The sequence below is a fragment of the Malaclemys terrapin genome, chromosome 1 (assembly GCF_027887155.1).
Source record: "Malaclemys terrapin pileata isolate rMalTer1 chromosome 1, rMalTer1.hap1, whole genome shotgun sequence".
Classification (NCBI taxonomy): Eukaryota; Metazoa; Chordata; order Testudines; family Emydidae; genus Malaclemys; species Malaclemys terrapin.
This window is the reverse complement of record NC_071505.1, coordinates 315697491-315712681: the sequence shown is the minus strand read 5'-3', so window position 1 is coordinate 315712681 and position 15191 is coordinate 315697491. Positions and strand designations below refer to the sequence as shown.

The 15191-nt window shown below is 42.3% G+C and overlaps 1 protein-coding gene across 1 annotated transcript in view; it reads left to right on the top strand.

The window, feature by feature from the left end:
- DDX10 (DEAD-box helicase 10) overlaps window positions 1-15191 on the top strand; it is a 324167-nt gene that overhangs the window by 70529 nt on the left and 238447 nt on the right. Inside the window, exon 12 of the mRNA XM_054015515.1 lies at window positions 423-511. Within this exon, the coding sequence (XP_053871490.1) occupies window positions 423-511 (89 nt within the window). The remainder of the gene's footprint in view (window positions 1-422; window positions 512-15191) is intronic.

Sequence of the window (15191 nt, the reverse complement as noted above, 5' to 3'; positions counted from 1 at the left end):
TCCAAGTTACTGTGCTACATACTGTGTCACTGCTGGAGATCTTTACGTTGGTTTAATTGAGATATTCTAGTCCAATAACTTCATTTTTTCCCCTCCCAGCTCTTGAGTAATACATGCAGTTGTCTCCTCTTTCTAGCTGCCCTCACAAGAGTATTTTGTGACTAGCAAAGCTAACACTACACACCGTTAGCATAATGAGCCAATTAGGCTGCTCTGAATGAAGTACTGAAATATTAGAACTAGATCAGCTTATAATAGAGGTTCTTTTGTTGAAAGTATGTGGATAAATAATCTTAGACAAAACCAGTATTAGAATTCTCAACTTTTTTTCTGGTTAGCCATATGGTATAATGTTAATATACAATTAATTGAATGAGAGCATTTTTCTTTTCTGTTTTAAAACACTTTTCTTCTCCTTTCAGTGTTTTGTATCCTACTTGCGTTCAGTCTACCTAATGAAGAACAAAGAAGTTTTTGACGTCTTTAAATTACCTTTAGCAGAATATGCCCAGTAAGTATTGTCTATAGTAAGTACAGTATTGAAAGTGAAATGCTTACCTCCTCCCCCCCCGATATCTTCAACTTTGTGTTAAATAGCAACAAAGAGTCCTGTGGCACCTTATAGACTAACAGACGTATTGGAGCATAAGTTTTTGTGGGTGTAAACACACTTTGTTGGATGCATGTAGTGGAAATTTCCAGAAGCAGGTATAAATATGCAGGCAAGAATCAGTCTAGAGATAATGAGGATAGTTCAATCAGGGAGGATGAGGCGCTCTTTTAGCAGTTGAGGTGTGAACACCAAGGGAGGAGAAACTGCTTTTGTAGTTGGCTAGCCATTCACAGTCATTGTTTAATCCTGAGCTGATGGTGTCAAATAGTAATTTTACCATGATCAAAATTCTAATTTTGATGCATCTTGTAACATTTTCCTACTAATGTAGTTTTGAACATTTTTGTAGACCCACATTGTAGGGAAAATGTTATGAAAATTGTACATTGTTCCACAAAGATAGTAACTTACAATTTTTGTCTTTACTGCAGTAATACATGATACAAAAGCAAGAAGTAATGGGATAAGAATATTTTCACATCAGTGTTCTGTGATTTTTTTCCCCTCTGCGTCAATGACACCCTTGAGCCTAGAGTATCTCAGAAGGATGTTAAATAGAGGCTATTAAAGTTAGACATTTCTAAATCAGCAGGTCCAGATAACTTCCATACAAGAGTTTTAAATGAGCTGGCTGAGGAGCTCACTGGACCATTATTGTTGACTTTTTTCAGTAAATCTTGAAATGGGGAAGTTCCAGAAGACTAGAAGAAAGCTAATGGTGTGCCAATATTTAAAAATGATAAATGGGATGACCTGAATAACTGTAGGCCTGTCAGTGTGACATCAGTCCTGGGGAGGATAATGGAATGCCAATATGGGACTCAATTTCATAAAGAATTAAAAGACGGTAATGTAATTAATGCCAATCAACATGTGTTTATGAGAAATAGATCCTGTCAAACTAACTGGATACCTTTATTTGATTAGATTACAAGTTTGGTTGATAAAGGTAATAGTGTTGATGTAATCTACTTCTGTAAGGCATATGACTTGGTACCACATGACATTTTGATTAAAAAAAACCTAGAAAGATATAAAATTAACATGGCACACATTAAATGATTAAAAACTGGTTAACTGATCGGTCTCAAAATGTAATTGCAAATGGGGAACCACCATCAAATGGGGGTGTTTCTAGTGAGCTCCCACAGGGATCTATTCTTGGATCTGGGCTATTTCACATTTTTTCAATGACTTTGAAGAAAGCACAAAATCATCGTTGATAAAGTTTGCAGATGACACACAAATTGGGGGAAAGTTAAATAATGAAGAGAACAGGTCACAGATACAAAGTGATGAGGATCGCTTGGTAAAATTGGTGTGAGCAAACAATATGCATTTTTAATACAGCTTAATGTAAATTAATATATCGATGAATAAAGAATGTAAGCCATAGTTACAGGATGGGAGACTCTATCTTGGGAAGCAGTAACTCTGAAAAAGATTTGGGGATCATGGTGAATAATCAGCTGAGCATGAGCTCTTAGTGCAGTGCTGTGGCCAAAAGGGCTGATGAGATCCTTGGATACATAAGCAGTGGAATCTTGTAGGAGTAGAGAGTTTTTTTTTTTTTTTTCCCACCTCTGCATTCGGCACTGGTGTGACTGCTGCTGAAATACTATGTCCAGTTCTGGCGCCCACAATTCAAGAAAGATGTTGATAAATTGGAGAGGGTTCAGAGAAGAGCCATGAGAATGAATAGAAAACATGTCTTATAGTGATAGACTCAAGGAGCTGTAGGCCTGGCTTAACATGAGTAATTAGACATGGGTAAGACCTCATTTCTTGGGAGACAGAAATAAGGGAGGTAAATTGATCAACAGACTGGAAGCAAAATGTCTGTGTAACTGATAGGTAAGTGGGCCAGTAAGCTAAGAGACGATATCTCTACTAGCTAAGATAAGGAGGAATACTCAAGGAACCATTTACAATGGAGAAGATAAGCCTGGAATGTAAGATGATGTAAAGAATAAGTCTTACATGGACGGTGCATGGACATAACATGCTGTGCATGGATCGGTTCTTACAAAGTAACTAAGCCAGGGGTAGGCAACGTATGGCACGCGTGCCGAAGGCAGCACGCGAGCTGATTTTCAGTGGCACTCACACTGCCCGGGTCCTGCCCACCGGTCTTGGGGGCTCTGCATTTTAATTTAATTTTAAAAGAAGTTTCTTAAACATTTTAAAAACCTTATTTACTTTACATACAACAATAGTTTAGTTATATATTATAGACTTATAGAAAGAGATCTTCTAAAAACGTTAAAATGTATTACTGGCACGCGAAACCTTAAATTAGAGTGAATAAATGAAGACTCGGCACACCACTTCTGAAAGGTTGCCGACCCCTGAACTAAGCCAATCCCAGAACATGTGATGCAATGCATAGTAAATGCAATGTAATGTGTAAATTTTTATAAAGGAAAAGGTTTTCTGTGTAACTTTAGATATGTGTTAGGCCCTATACTCAACCCTTATGGTTGAGTCTGATCAACTTAACATAGCTTTGCTGTAAGCCAGATAAAGGAATCTGAATGATGAGACTGGAGGCAAACTGAGTTCTTAGGAACCAAATGGAAGAGATCGTGTGGGAAGCCCAACAGGAGCTCAATCTCTTTAGTTTAACAAAGAGAAGTTTTACACGTGGCTTGATTACAGTCTATAAGTATCTATGCCAGGAAGAAATATTTAATAGTGGTCTCTTCAATCTAGCAGGAAAAAGGTATAACACGATCCAATGGCTGGAAGTTGAAGGAAGACAAATTCAGATTGGAAATAAGGCGTATATTTTTAACAGTGAGAGTAATTAACCATTGGCACAATTTACCAAGAATTATGGTGGATTCTTCATTACTGACAAATTTTAAATCAAGATTGGAAGTTTTTGTAAAAGATATGCTGTAAGGGAAGTTCTATGTCCTTGTTATACAGGAGGCTAGATAATCGCGGTGGTTCCTTCTGGCCTTGGAATCTATGAGCTCCTACTGTGACTATCCTTTTTATGAGTCTATTGCCTGAAAAAGAGGGTGTAATATATTAAGTGTGAAGATGATTCATTGTAGCTTAGTTTTTGAGTGTAATGGAGGCATTGTTCCTTGAAGGTAAATGTCTTTTAAATGAGGTTCACTGTAGTTGGTGAGCCATAATGCCTGTGTGTGTGACAAAAGGGACTATGACACACTAGAATAGGTTGTTTGAAATGTTATTCATTTTAGCCTGTAGTTATCGGTGTCATCGCCATCAGAGTTTAGAACAGGTCAAGACCTCGTATTTACACTAAAGCTCAGGCTCATATTGGGCCATGTTGAACCAAGTCTCTGACTTGCTGCACTTTCTTTGGAGGCTGCCCTTTTGTTCCCCAGAATCTCTTCTGATTTAAAAGAAGAAAAGTAGGTCTTTAGCTGTAATGGTTGCGTAGATGTGGTTGACTAATATTCCAAGTTAACTGATGCATGCTTGCTTTTGCAGATATGCTGAAACAAACTTGGGGAGGTGTCAGCTTCCCCATTTGTTTCAATGGGTTATTTACTCCTATGCCCAATGATCTTAGAAATGTAGAGCTGGAAGGGACCTTGGGAAGCCGTCCAGTCCAGTAACCTGCACAGAGGTAGAACAAAATACACTTAGACCATCCCTGACAGGTGTTTGTCCAACCTGTTCTTAAAAACTTCCAGTGATGGGGATTCCACAACCTCTGTTGGACGTCGATTCCAGTGCTTAACTATCCTTATAGTTAGAAAGTTTTTCCTAATATCTGACGTAAATCTCCCTTGCTGCAGATTGAGCCAATTACTTCTTCCCCGGCCTCCAGTGGACATGGAGAACAGGTGATCACTGTACTCTCTATAACAGTTCTTAACATATTTGAAGTCTGTTACCAGGCCCCACTCAGTCTTCTTTTCTCAAAAATAAATATGCCTGGTTTTTTAACCTTTCCTCATAGGTCAGGTTTTCTAAACCATTTATCATTTTTGTAGCTATCCTCTGGGCTTTCTCCAATTTGTTCACATCTCTCTCAAAGCATGAGGCCCAGAACTGGATGATTTAAATGTCAGCAGTGGTAGTTCATTGCTGATCAAAGTGTGTAAGAAAGGTGAGGGACTATATAAAGACTTGTGTAATCTCCTGGGAATGGCAATCCGTTTTTGTGCTATGAGTGGCTGACTTTTGGGAGAGGAGTGCAGTCTTGGGGATTAGAGTGGCTTCAAAGGCAGGATACCCAAGTTCATAGGGTTAGCATTATTTAGAGGCAGTGTGGCTGAGTGGATAAGATTTGGATCAGCTGTATTAGAACTTAAATCTCTATTCCCAACTCTGCCAGTTTTGACCTTGTGCAACCACTAATTTATTTGTAAAACCGGGAAAATATATTTGCCTGGTTTTTAGGGTATGTTCTTAGTCTTGGTCAATAACTACTATGAAGAGTATGACAATACAACAGAAATCAGTAGATGTGAGACTTAAACTCATAGTCTTCTGGCTACCAACTCAGTGCACCTGACTGGATGGTGCAACGGACCAGGCAGCTGTATTTGTCTGAAATGCATAATGTCCTGCAAAATTCAGTATTCTGAAGAGCTCTACACATAGGTCTCACTGCTATTTACATATTGTGTATGAGTGAATACATACAAATTCAAAGCAAAGTTGGAATAGGAACTCTTCTTTTGTCTTCAACTTCTGCAAATATTTTTATAAAAAAGTATTCTCTCTTTCTGGAAGGACCTGTTTAGGGTTACCATTCGTCCGGATTTACCCGGACATGTCCTCCTTTTGTGTGCTAAAAATAGCGTCCGGGGGGAATTTGTAAAGCACTCACAATGTCCGGGATTAGCAGAGCGAGCGGCTGGGAGGGCTGCAGGGAAGTCCCGGGCTGGACTCAGGAGCAGCTGTAGAGGAGCCGGATCCGCCCTGCATTCTGAGCCGGCAGCTCCCTTGCAGCCCAGTCCAGCAGCACTGTGCAGGGCCAGACCGGGTTTTGTTGTGCAGGACCAGACCGGGTTTTGTTGTGCTGGGGAGCTCAGCCACGTGTCCGGCTCGGCTGCACAGAGCCCAACACTCTGTTCTGAGCAGCAGGGTAAGTGGGACCGGGGGCAGGAAGGTTCTGGAGGGGGCAGTCAAGAAACGGGGGGGGGGGCTTTTTGGGGGGAGTGGAGAAAGTTTTGGGCAGTCAGGGTACAGGTAGGGGGTAGGGTCCTGGGGGGCAGTTGGGGGGGGGGGTCTTAGGAGGGGGCAGTTAGGGGACAAGGAACAGGGAGTCTTAGGTAGGGGGTGGGGTTCTGGAGGGCAGTTAGGAGCAGGGGTCCCAGGAGGGGGCAGTCAGGGGACAAGGAGCAGGGGGGGGTGTTTGGGAGTTCTGGGGGGGGCTGTCAGGTGGCAGGGGTGGGGAGATGGATTGGAGCAGTCAGGGGACAGGGAGCAGAGGGGTTTAGATGGGTTGGGAGTTCTGGGGAGGGGGTGGGGAGTGGTTGGATGGGGCGTGGGAGTCCCAGGGGTCTGTCTGGGGGTGGGGGTGTGGATAAGGGTTGGGGCAGTCAGGGGACAAGAGGCAGGGAGGCTTAGATAGGGAGTGGAGTCCTGGGGGGCAGTTAGGGGCAGGGGTCCCAGGAGGGGGCAGTCAGGGGACAAGGAGCAGGGGGGGAGTGTTTGGGAGTTCTGGGGGGGGCTGTCAGGTGGCAGGGGTGGGGAGATGGATCGGAGCAGTCAGGGGACAGGGAGCAGAGGGGTTTAGATGGGTTGGGAGTTCGGGGGGGGGCTGTCAGGGGGTGGGGAGTGGTTGGATGGGGCGTGGGAGTCCCAGGGGTCTGTCTGGGGGTGGGGGTGTGGATAAGGGTTGGGGCAGTCAGGGGACAAGAGGCAGGGAGGCTTAGATAGGGAGTGGAGTCCTGGGGGGCAGTTAGGGGCAGGGGTCCCAGGAGGGGGCAGTCAGGGGACAAGGAACGGGGGGAGGGTTGGGGGTTCTGGGGGGGCGGGAAGTGGGAGGGGCAGGGGCGGGGCTAGGGCGGGGCTCCTCCCGTCCTCTTTTTTTCTTGCTGAAATATGGTAACCCTAGACCTGTTGCCTGCTTGACAGATATTACTTCACTGGAAATTCTGCACAGGGATTCAAATATGTGGGAGTTAAGCAGTTTGAATGTGAGGTTATTGCCCATTGTTTCTTTGCTCACTACTGTGTAATCATAGTGAACTGGCATTCTCTCCATCTTCTTAATGGTTCCTCTGCAGAGAGGTTTCCCCCCCCCCCCCCAAAAAAAAATTCTAGAGATTTATCATCTTGTGAGTTGGTATGTCTACAAAGCAGCTGGGAGGTGTGATTCCCAGATTGGGTAGACATGTATGCTCTAACTCCGTCCAAGCTAACGCGTTATTGTATCGTGGCTGCGACTACGTGAGTGGTGGCTCAAGCTAGCCACCTGAGTATGTTCACAGGGGGTTGGGTGGGATTAGATATGTGTCGCTAGCCCATGCAACCCCTTGTGCCGCTCTGGCCAAATTGCTATTTTTAACCTGTTGTCTTGAGTAGACATACCCTCAGTTTAATGAATCAGAATCTCAGCTTTTGTTTAAACACGTCTTTCACTCTTCCTGGCAAAGACATTTTTGAAAATTTAGAGTGATGTATAAACAACTGGCAGAGTGAAGAGGAAAAACTTTTTGGACTCCCCTTCGACAGGCGGAGGCTAGAGTTGGGGTGCGTGTGAGAGAGGAAATCTAAAGATCCCTCTTCACATATACATCTTTGTTAAATGAGGCAGTCAAGTTTGGGTGTTTGATTCTCTGTAAAATGCTTCAGCTGGCCCTGGGTGTCTTTGTGTGATGGTGGAAAGATCTTGATTACACTGCGGAATGGGAGGAGCAGCAAAAATAGTTTTAGGCCTACTCACAAATGCTTAGGCTGTCGCTGTTTGTTAAAATTTTCAGCCCTCTGGGACTGAGCAGGCATCTGCCGCACTGTGGGTATGCTTGCCAATGCTACGGCAGCTGCTGCAAAGGCAGATTTTCCTTTGTATGTTCCCCATCACGGCCAGGAAGATCTAGTGGGGAATGTAGCATGTAGTCCTCACTGCCCAGCCCCTCGCTGGCAATTCCAGCAGTGCATGTGCAGAAGGAAGAGAGGAGGTGAGGCCAAACTCCCATTGCACTAGTCCTGTAGCTGCTGCATGCTACCTCTTTCTCCACAGTTACCTGCCTGCCCACCCAGTGGCAGTCTGACTTGAAGAGCTGGAGGTAACCTGGAGCTCTGTTCTCCTCTTTGCATCAGCTGTACCTTGACCTGACCTCTCCTACGAGCTATTGGAGGTCTGTCCACCTCATGAAACAAAGATGACTCATATCCCCAACTGACCACCCAGCTCACTACCAGTGGGCACCTTTATTGCTAACTGACAAAGAAAATTTTGAGGGAATCCCATGTTAGTATTCTGGCAGCATATCCCTGATGAACAGTGCTCCTGCAACCACTTCTGTGCCATTGGCGGCATAACAAGTGTTAATTTGACCCTGATTGTTTGGCACAATGTGGTTTTCACCAGTGTTGGTGCATTAGATTTCTCTGTTATCAGTGAGGCAGTAAGTGTCTTTAGTGATGTAAATATTACCATGCCTGTATCTGGGTCAGCTTCTCTTTCATTTCCTCACAGCTGTGCATTATCAATACAGGGATTAATTTGTGTCAGCCGTAGAATTCTGCAGTTCTTAATTACTGGGCATAGGACCAAACATAGAGATTATCATCTACATAAGAGTTGATGGAAAACCACATTTGATTGTGTGCCTCTTTTTGGCATCACATTGCAGTCACTAATCTACCTTCTGAGAAACTTCCTAATGTAGTTCTGGGAACATTTCTAGACACCACCTTCTATCTGTCCAGGCTACAGAGTCCAGGGCTCTGAGCTAAGTGTTTGCAGTTCCTCGGTCACCTACTCTTTTCATTCAAAGCTCTAGCAAACAGAAGTTGGAAGGTTCTCCTTAAGTTTGGAACCATGTGTGGATAGGTTGCTCTTTAGAAAACATAGTCTCAACCTATTTGCACAGGTACATCCATTTACCAGAGTAAGACCTTAACTAAATCCAGTCAGTTCCCATCACTTCAGTTGGCTGTAAGTATTTGAACCAGCAGTGGACACTGGAGTTTGGAGTAGCTCTGTGAGGAAATCACATGTGATTGAATGGGAAATGAGCACCAGCACAGCTGTCAGGTACTAGTATAGGAGAGAAGCTTAGTATTACACCCTACATCACTGGTTTTCAAACTAGAGGGCATGCCCTCTGGGTGAGGGGGTGGGGAAGTGCAACAGGGTTGTCGGGGGAATGTGAGGACTTGACTAGTTGGTGAGAGTTCTCTCGCTGGCTTGGTCTCCTGCTCCAGTTCCTGCCACTGCTGCTGGGCGGAGAAGGGAGGGGCAAAGAGTGGGGGGAGCATGCTTTCTCCCTGCATGGGAAGTGTGTGTGCAGGGCGGGTTGGGAGACAGGGAAGGGGGGAGCATTCCAGTTTGCTCGCCTTCTTGGAGGCTGGTGCATGTACGCCATGTTGGAAGGTAGTTCCTCCCTGTGCACACAGGCTCTTGCATGCGTGTACTGGTGGGTGTGCTGCAGCTGGAGGAGCCTGATGGTGATGGTGACTGGGGTTCCCATGGGTGGGGAAATGGGGAGGCGTGGCCTGGCTGTCTCTCTTGCTGGGGCCACCTGCCTGGGGTGTGCCCTGGCTGGGAGGTGGGCTTCCGGACTCCTGGCATCCACAGAGGTGCTATTTCTGCTTCATGAAAGGGAGGCACACATGGGATGTGGGTCTCCACGCGGTGGGCACAGCAAATAAAAAGTTTGGGAACCTCTGCCATATATAAATGACTTAAAGTTGCAGCCTACCAACTTTCTGAAGTAGAAGTTCTGGTATATGGGTTAGTTTTTGGAAACCACTGAAGAGAATGTACTGGATCCAGGCAGTTTCTTCTTGCTTCATAGGGTCATTTGAGGAGGCAGTGAAGCATTTATTTTACAAATCACAATGTGTTTATCTAGGTAACTGCAATAATATAAAAATGCATACCTTTCAAAATGACGCTGTTACTTAGGAAATTTCCTAGCAAAAAGCCCACACTCACTTGCTCTCACCTCTACCTTCCAGGCAAAACACCAGTTGAACAGGCCTTGCAACATACCCTGCTCAGGTCCTGTTGGACCAAGGGGGAAACAAAATTCTAGAGAAGGGCAATCTAGAGACTGCAAACTTGAGCACTCCAGGGATATACTGCAAACCGAGAAATCCACTCAAAAATGCATGGGTCCCAAACCATATAGGGATTTATATTGCTGAAAGAGGCACAGGTCTGATTTTAAATTCAGGAAAACTCAATTATGCTATAGTAATTACAAGCCTTAGTTCACTGCTAGTTGTAAAGCGTTAGGGCAAATAATTTTCCTAAGGATGCTAAGAAAACTTCTTAGCTGAATAGACACAACTGCTCATTGTGAATAAGATACTACTTTGACATTGATCAATCAAATAGTTAATGCAGCTAAAGTAATTTCACGGTTCAGTTTGGTTATTAATCAGAGCCATCTGGATAGTCGGTTAAGTCAGATGTGTGTCACTGGTGCTGATGATTTGATTTCTTCCAGTTTCAAATTGTTTGCTCCTCTTGCCTTTCAGAACATTTTTATGTAGGTGTTTGCATGGGCCAAATAATATACAAAGGGGAAAGGTTTTATGGGGAATCTTATATGGGGAAGGTTTTAAGCAGGATCAGCAAATACACCTCTATCCCGATATAACGCTGTCCTCGGGAGCAAAAAAATCTTACCGCGTTATAGGTGAAACCGTGTTATATCAAACTTGCTTTGATCCGCCGGAGTGCGCAGCCCCGACCCCCGGAGCACTGCTTTACCGCGTTATATCCGAATTCGTGTTCTATCGGGTCACGTTATATCGGCATAGAGGTGTAGTATCTTCTCTTCTGGAAGTTTCATTTTTGCAAGATTTTTAAACGTTCCTCTGATCTGCAGTTACAGATTCCAGTATAATGTACAAAGGTGTTGCCTTTTTCTTTTTGTAGGTCAGCTTCTCTGAAGGGTTATATCTGCTACTTGGTAAACTGTTTATATATAGTAGCTTAGCATTGGAATAAAGGTAACTAGTGTCCAGAAATATTGTTACATATTAGCACTCCTGCAGGCATGGCTACCAGTTATTTACCACTAGCTCACCATTCAGAGCAGGAAGAGAGAAATCTGTTAGGTACAGAGGAAGCAGCAAAGTCACTGTAACTTCACATAAACTGAAGGTGAATACAAAAGTAAACCTTCCTGGCTTGGGTAGGTCTGCAACAAAATTATCTGGTGCAAGAACAGTTTCTGTTATGAAGGTTAGACTGGCTCCAGACTACTATCCACGAGGAACGTCATTTTTCTTTTGAGAGGAGTGGGAGAACTGTGCCCAGCTTTTGACTCAATCCAAATCCTTGGTTTATTAAACTTGCTATTTCAATGGAAGCACACATAGCCCAGGATCTTCACATTAAGATGAATTCCAAATACTCCAGTAAGCACAAAATGTTAAATCTTAAGGCAGCTAGGTTATTCATTTCTACTAGGTTTTATTTGAAATGCTCAGAAAAGCTGTATACTGGTGCTTACTTGGATAGAAAACAAAGCGTGCATCATGCTTTTAATCCCCCAAATGTTACTCCTGAAGAGCTTTGTTTCCTAATCTCACCTAAAAATAATTGTCACCTGGCTCTGAAATGAACTAGTTATCTCAGGATTGTAGTTAAGGACATTCCTCAGTTCAGTTCAATGCATTGATGGTGTCTGGCTGTCCTAGTTATCTTTATATGCTGAGAAAACTTTGTGACTGTGTCAAATGTGATTTCATGTACATAATACCGGAGAAATTCAATTGCAGTTTTAGCATTGCCTTTAGAAACTGGTTGAAAGTCTTATACTTTCCATTTAAGTCACCCTCCCAAAAAAGTCATCCCTGTTTTCCTGACATCAAAACAGGAGATGAGGTTGTCCTTTACTGATCCTGTTATTTGGCTTATTTATTGAACTTCTTGTGTTAACAACTTGAAGAATGGATTCAGATGATGTTTCTTACAAGATTGTTGTATGCTATACATTACCAACCTTCATGCTTTACCTGCCTCCTGAGATTAAAAACAAACAAAAATTGAAGAAACCAAGGGAGAAAGGCTTAGGCAGACTTTGAGCATCCGGGGTGACAGTGTTCCAGATTATTCCCAGCGTGGGAGAAATTGTAAAGTAAAGGACTGTAAGCGAGACAGACATGAGCTTTTTGAGGAATGACAGCATGATAGGAAGTGTTTTGGAGACTGCTGTTGCTGGGATGAGCAATAATGCAAGTCAGAGTGCCTGATTAGATGTGAAGAGGTGAGTCACAGGTTTGAAAACTGGAAGGAACCATTATCCTCAAGCATAATGACCACCTGCATAATGAAGGCCATGGAATTTCACCTAGTAATTTCTGCATCAAGCTCATATCTTGTAGCTGAGCAAGAGGATATTTTAGGAAGATTTCCAGTCTTGATTTAAAGATGTCAAGTGATGAAGAATCTACCACATCCCTAAGTGTGAGTTGTTCCAGTGGATAATACCCTCATTTAAAAAATTGTGCCTGAATTTATTTAGCTTCAGCTTCCAGCTGTTGGCTCTTGTTTTGTCTTTGACTAGATTGAGGAGCCCTCTGTCAGAAATGTTTCTCTGTGTAAGTACTTGTAGACTGATGTAGGTTGTGTCTTAACCTTGTCTTTCATAAACTAAATAGACTGAGCTTCCTAAGTCATTCACTGTAAGGCAGACTTTCCATCTGTTTTTGGAATCCCTTCCAGTAGTTCAACATCCTTCTTGATGTGTGGACCTTACAACTGGACACAATATTCCAGTAATGGTCTCATCAATGTTCAATACAGAGTTAATACTCCAACTTGCTATTATATTGCTTATGTCCAAGACTTGCATTAGCTGCCTTAGCCGCAGGACTGCATTGACAGCACATGTTCACCTGGTTATCAGCCAAGAACCTTAAAACCTTGTCAGAGTTGCTTTTTTTCCAGAATGCAATCTCCCATCTGGTAAGTATGACCTACACTCATCCCTAGCTGTATGATCTTGAATTTGGCTGTATTAAAACACATGATGTTCTGATGAGCCCAGTTATGAAGCAACCCAGATAATTTTGAATAACTGGCCTGTCATTGTTTCCCACTCTACTGATTTTTGTCATTTGTAAATGTTACCAGCGATGGCTTTATATTTTCTTTCAGATCATTGTTAGACACTGAATATGATTAGGTCAAGAACATATTCCTTGGGGGAATCCCATTAAAAATCCACTGCTTGAGTTACGATTCCCCATCTACAATTACTTTCTGAACTCTACTTGCCAATTTTTAATCTATTTTATATGTGCTGCTTTGATTTAGCATAGAACTAATTTTTAAATCAGAATGCCATGTGGTATGAACTCAAATGCTTTACCGTGTTATGTTTATAAGCCAAACTAGTAATTTTGTGAAAAAAATATCAAATTTGTTTGACAAGACCTATTTTCCATAAAACCATATCCATTTGACATTAATTACTGAACCACCCTTTAATCCTGATACCTTTTGGTCTTTCCATGATTTTGGCTGAGATTGATGTCAGGCAAACAGTTACTTGGGTCATCCTGTTTACCTTGGGAAAAAAAAATAGTAGCAAATTAGCCTTTTATGTGTCCTCTGGAACATCTCCAACATTCAAGATTTGTTAAAGATCAGCATTAATGAGTGAGCGCTCCTTCGTCGGTACTTCTAATCTTCTTGGGTGTAAGTTACCGGGTCCTGCAAGTTTAACTGTAACTGTTGCCATTAAACATCATCCCTGGTCACGGAGTCATGGAGGCAGAGTTGTGGAGGTTGCATGGAAGGCTCCATAGCGGTGAGAACAAAAGGAGATGGATTTCAAAGGTAGATGCTACAAGTCTTCTCAGGCTGTCTTTTCACTGGAAAAAAAAGATTTTTTTTTTATTGTGGGGAAACATGTGCATGAATTCCCCCTATAAAAACATAATAGAGCGACAGCACTTTAGTGTTACTGTGAAGTAAGCTAGGCAAGGTCAGTCAGAGGGAAGAGGTGTAGTGCTGACCTTGCCAAGCTATCTGGCACTCAGCCTGTTTTACCATCAAAGAGACAAGGGATCGTTATCTCCTAACACAGTGAAGACAAAGCCCATGAGATTATCTGAGGGGGAAATATGAGTATTACTGTAGAGTGACCACTTGTAGACTGATGAGTCTTGTAGACTGGAGATTCTGATTGAGGTCTTGTCTATACATACGCATTTCACTGGTTTAAATCACTTTCTAAATTGATTTGGTTAAACAGGTGCAAGGTGTGGGAGCGTGGGGAACCAGGGAAGGATGGTATAGTCCTGATTTGAGTATCTGACATGCATATGTAGCTGTACTTGTCAAAGAACCATTAACTGCCACCTGAACAACTCCATCAGAAGACTCATTTTTCTTCCATTAGTTTTAACTTTTAAACCAGTAGTCCTGCAACTGCACTGAGATTATTATAGACTCCAGATTTTGCAACAAATTTCAACAAAGGAAAAGAACTGAAAGTCCTTATCGCTAATATGGCATTTCTGAGAAAGAATTGTCCAATGTAAAATTTTTATAAAGACAAAAACCATTCTTCAAGTCAGTGCAGGGTATTTTGGAAGGACATGGCCTGTGTGGCTATCTGAGAGTAACAAGACAGTTGTCTTGTTAATTAATTGGGAAGATTTAGTAATATAAATAATTAAAATCTGCAGTCACTTGTGTAATCAAGAGTTGGTTAAATAAAATGCATGAATAGGCAGTTTACAATTAAAGTTCCAGGACTAACTTTAAAACTTGTGTACTGAATGTATTAATCCAGTGTGAAAGTAAAGGGTAAATATCTTCTATTTGTTTCACTGATTAAAGGCACCTGCAAATAGTTGTGTGGTATTCTCATGTTTTGTTTAGAGATTTGAGTACTGAGATAAGAAATAAGGCCCAGCTTTGCAAATACTAGTTTGAATGGCACTATTCACATAGTTAAAGTTAAGTGTTTGTGTAAATGTTTGTAAGAGAAGTATTTATTGTTACAAGTATTGTAGCCTCCTTTCCGCTAAAAAATAAGCTACTTGTAAATAGTCATTTCAGTAATTTTAACTTGTCAAGTTGTGAAGTTGAGATATAGAGGGGGATAATCTGCAGCTCAGAAGGAAGTCTGAGTGGAGGGGTTTGGTTATTCTAATAATTCAAAAGTCATGTGGATCCAAATAACTAGCATCTAACTTCAGTAGAGTTGTTAAATGCCTTATAAAAAATTACCAGTGCTTGAATTGGTAACCAATTTTATCACTTGCAGGTGACAGTGACACTAGGTCCTGGTCCCAGATCAGAAACCATGTACATACTATTTCTTGTTGAATTACAAAAACGGTATTGTCAACCTCAAAAATCATGACACAGCCCCCAAAATATTGAGATTAAAAAAAAAAAATAGTTCATTTAATTTCCCTTCCACTTTCTGAGCAGGAT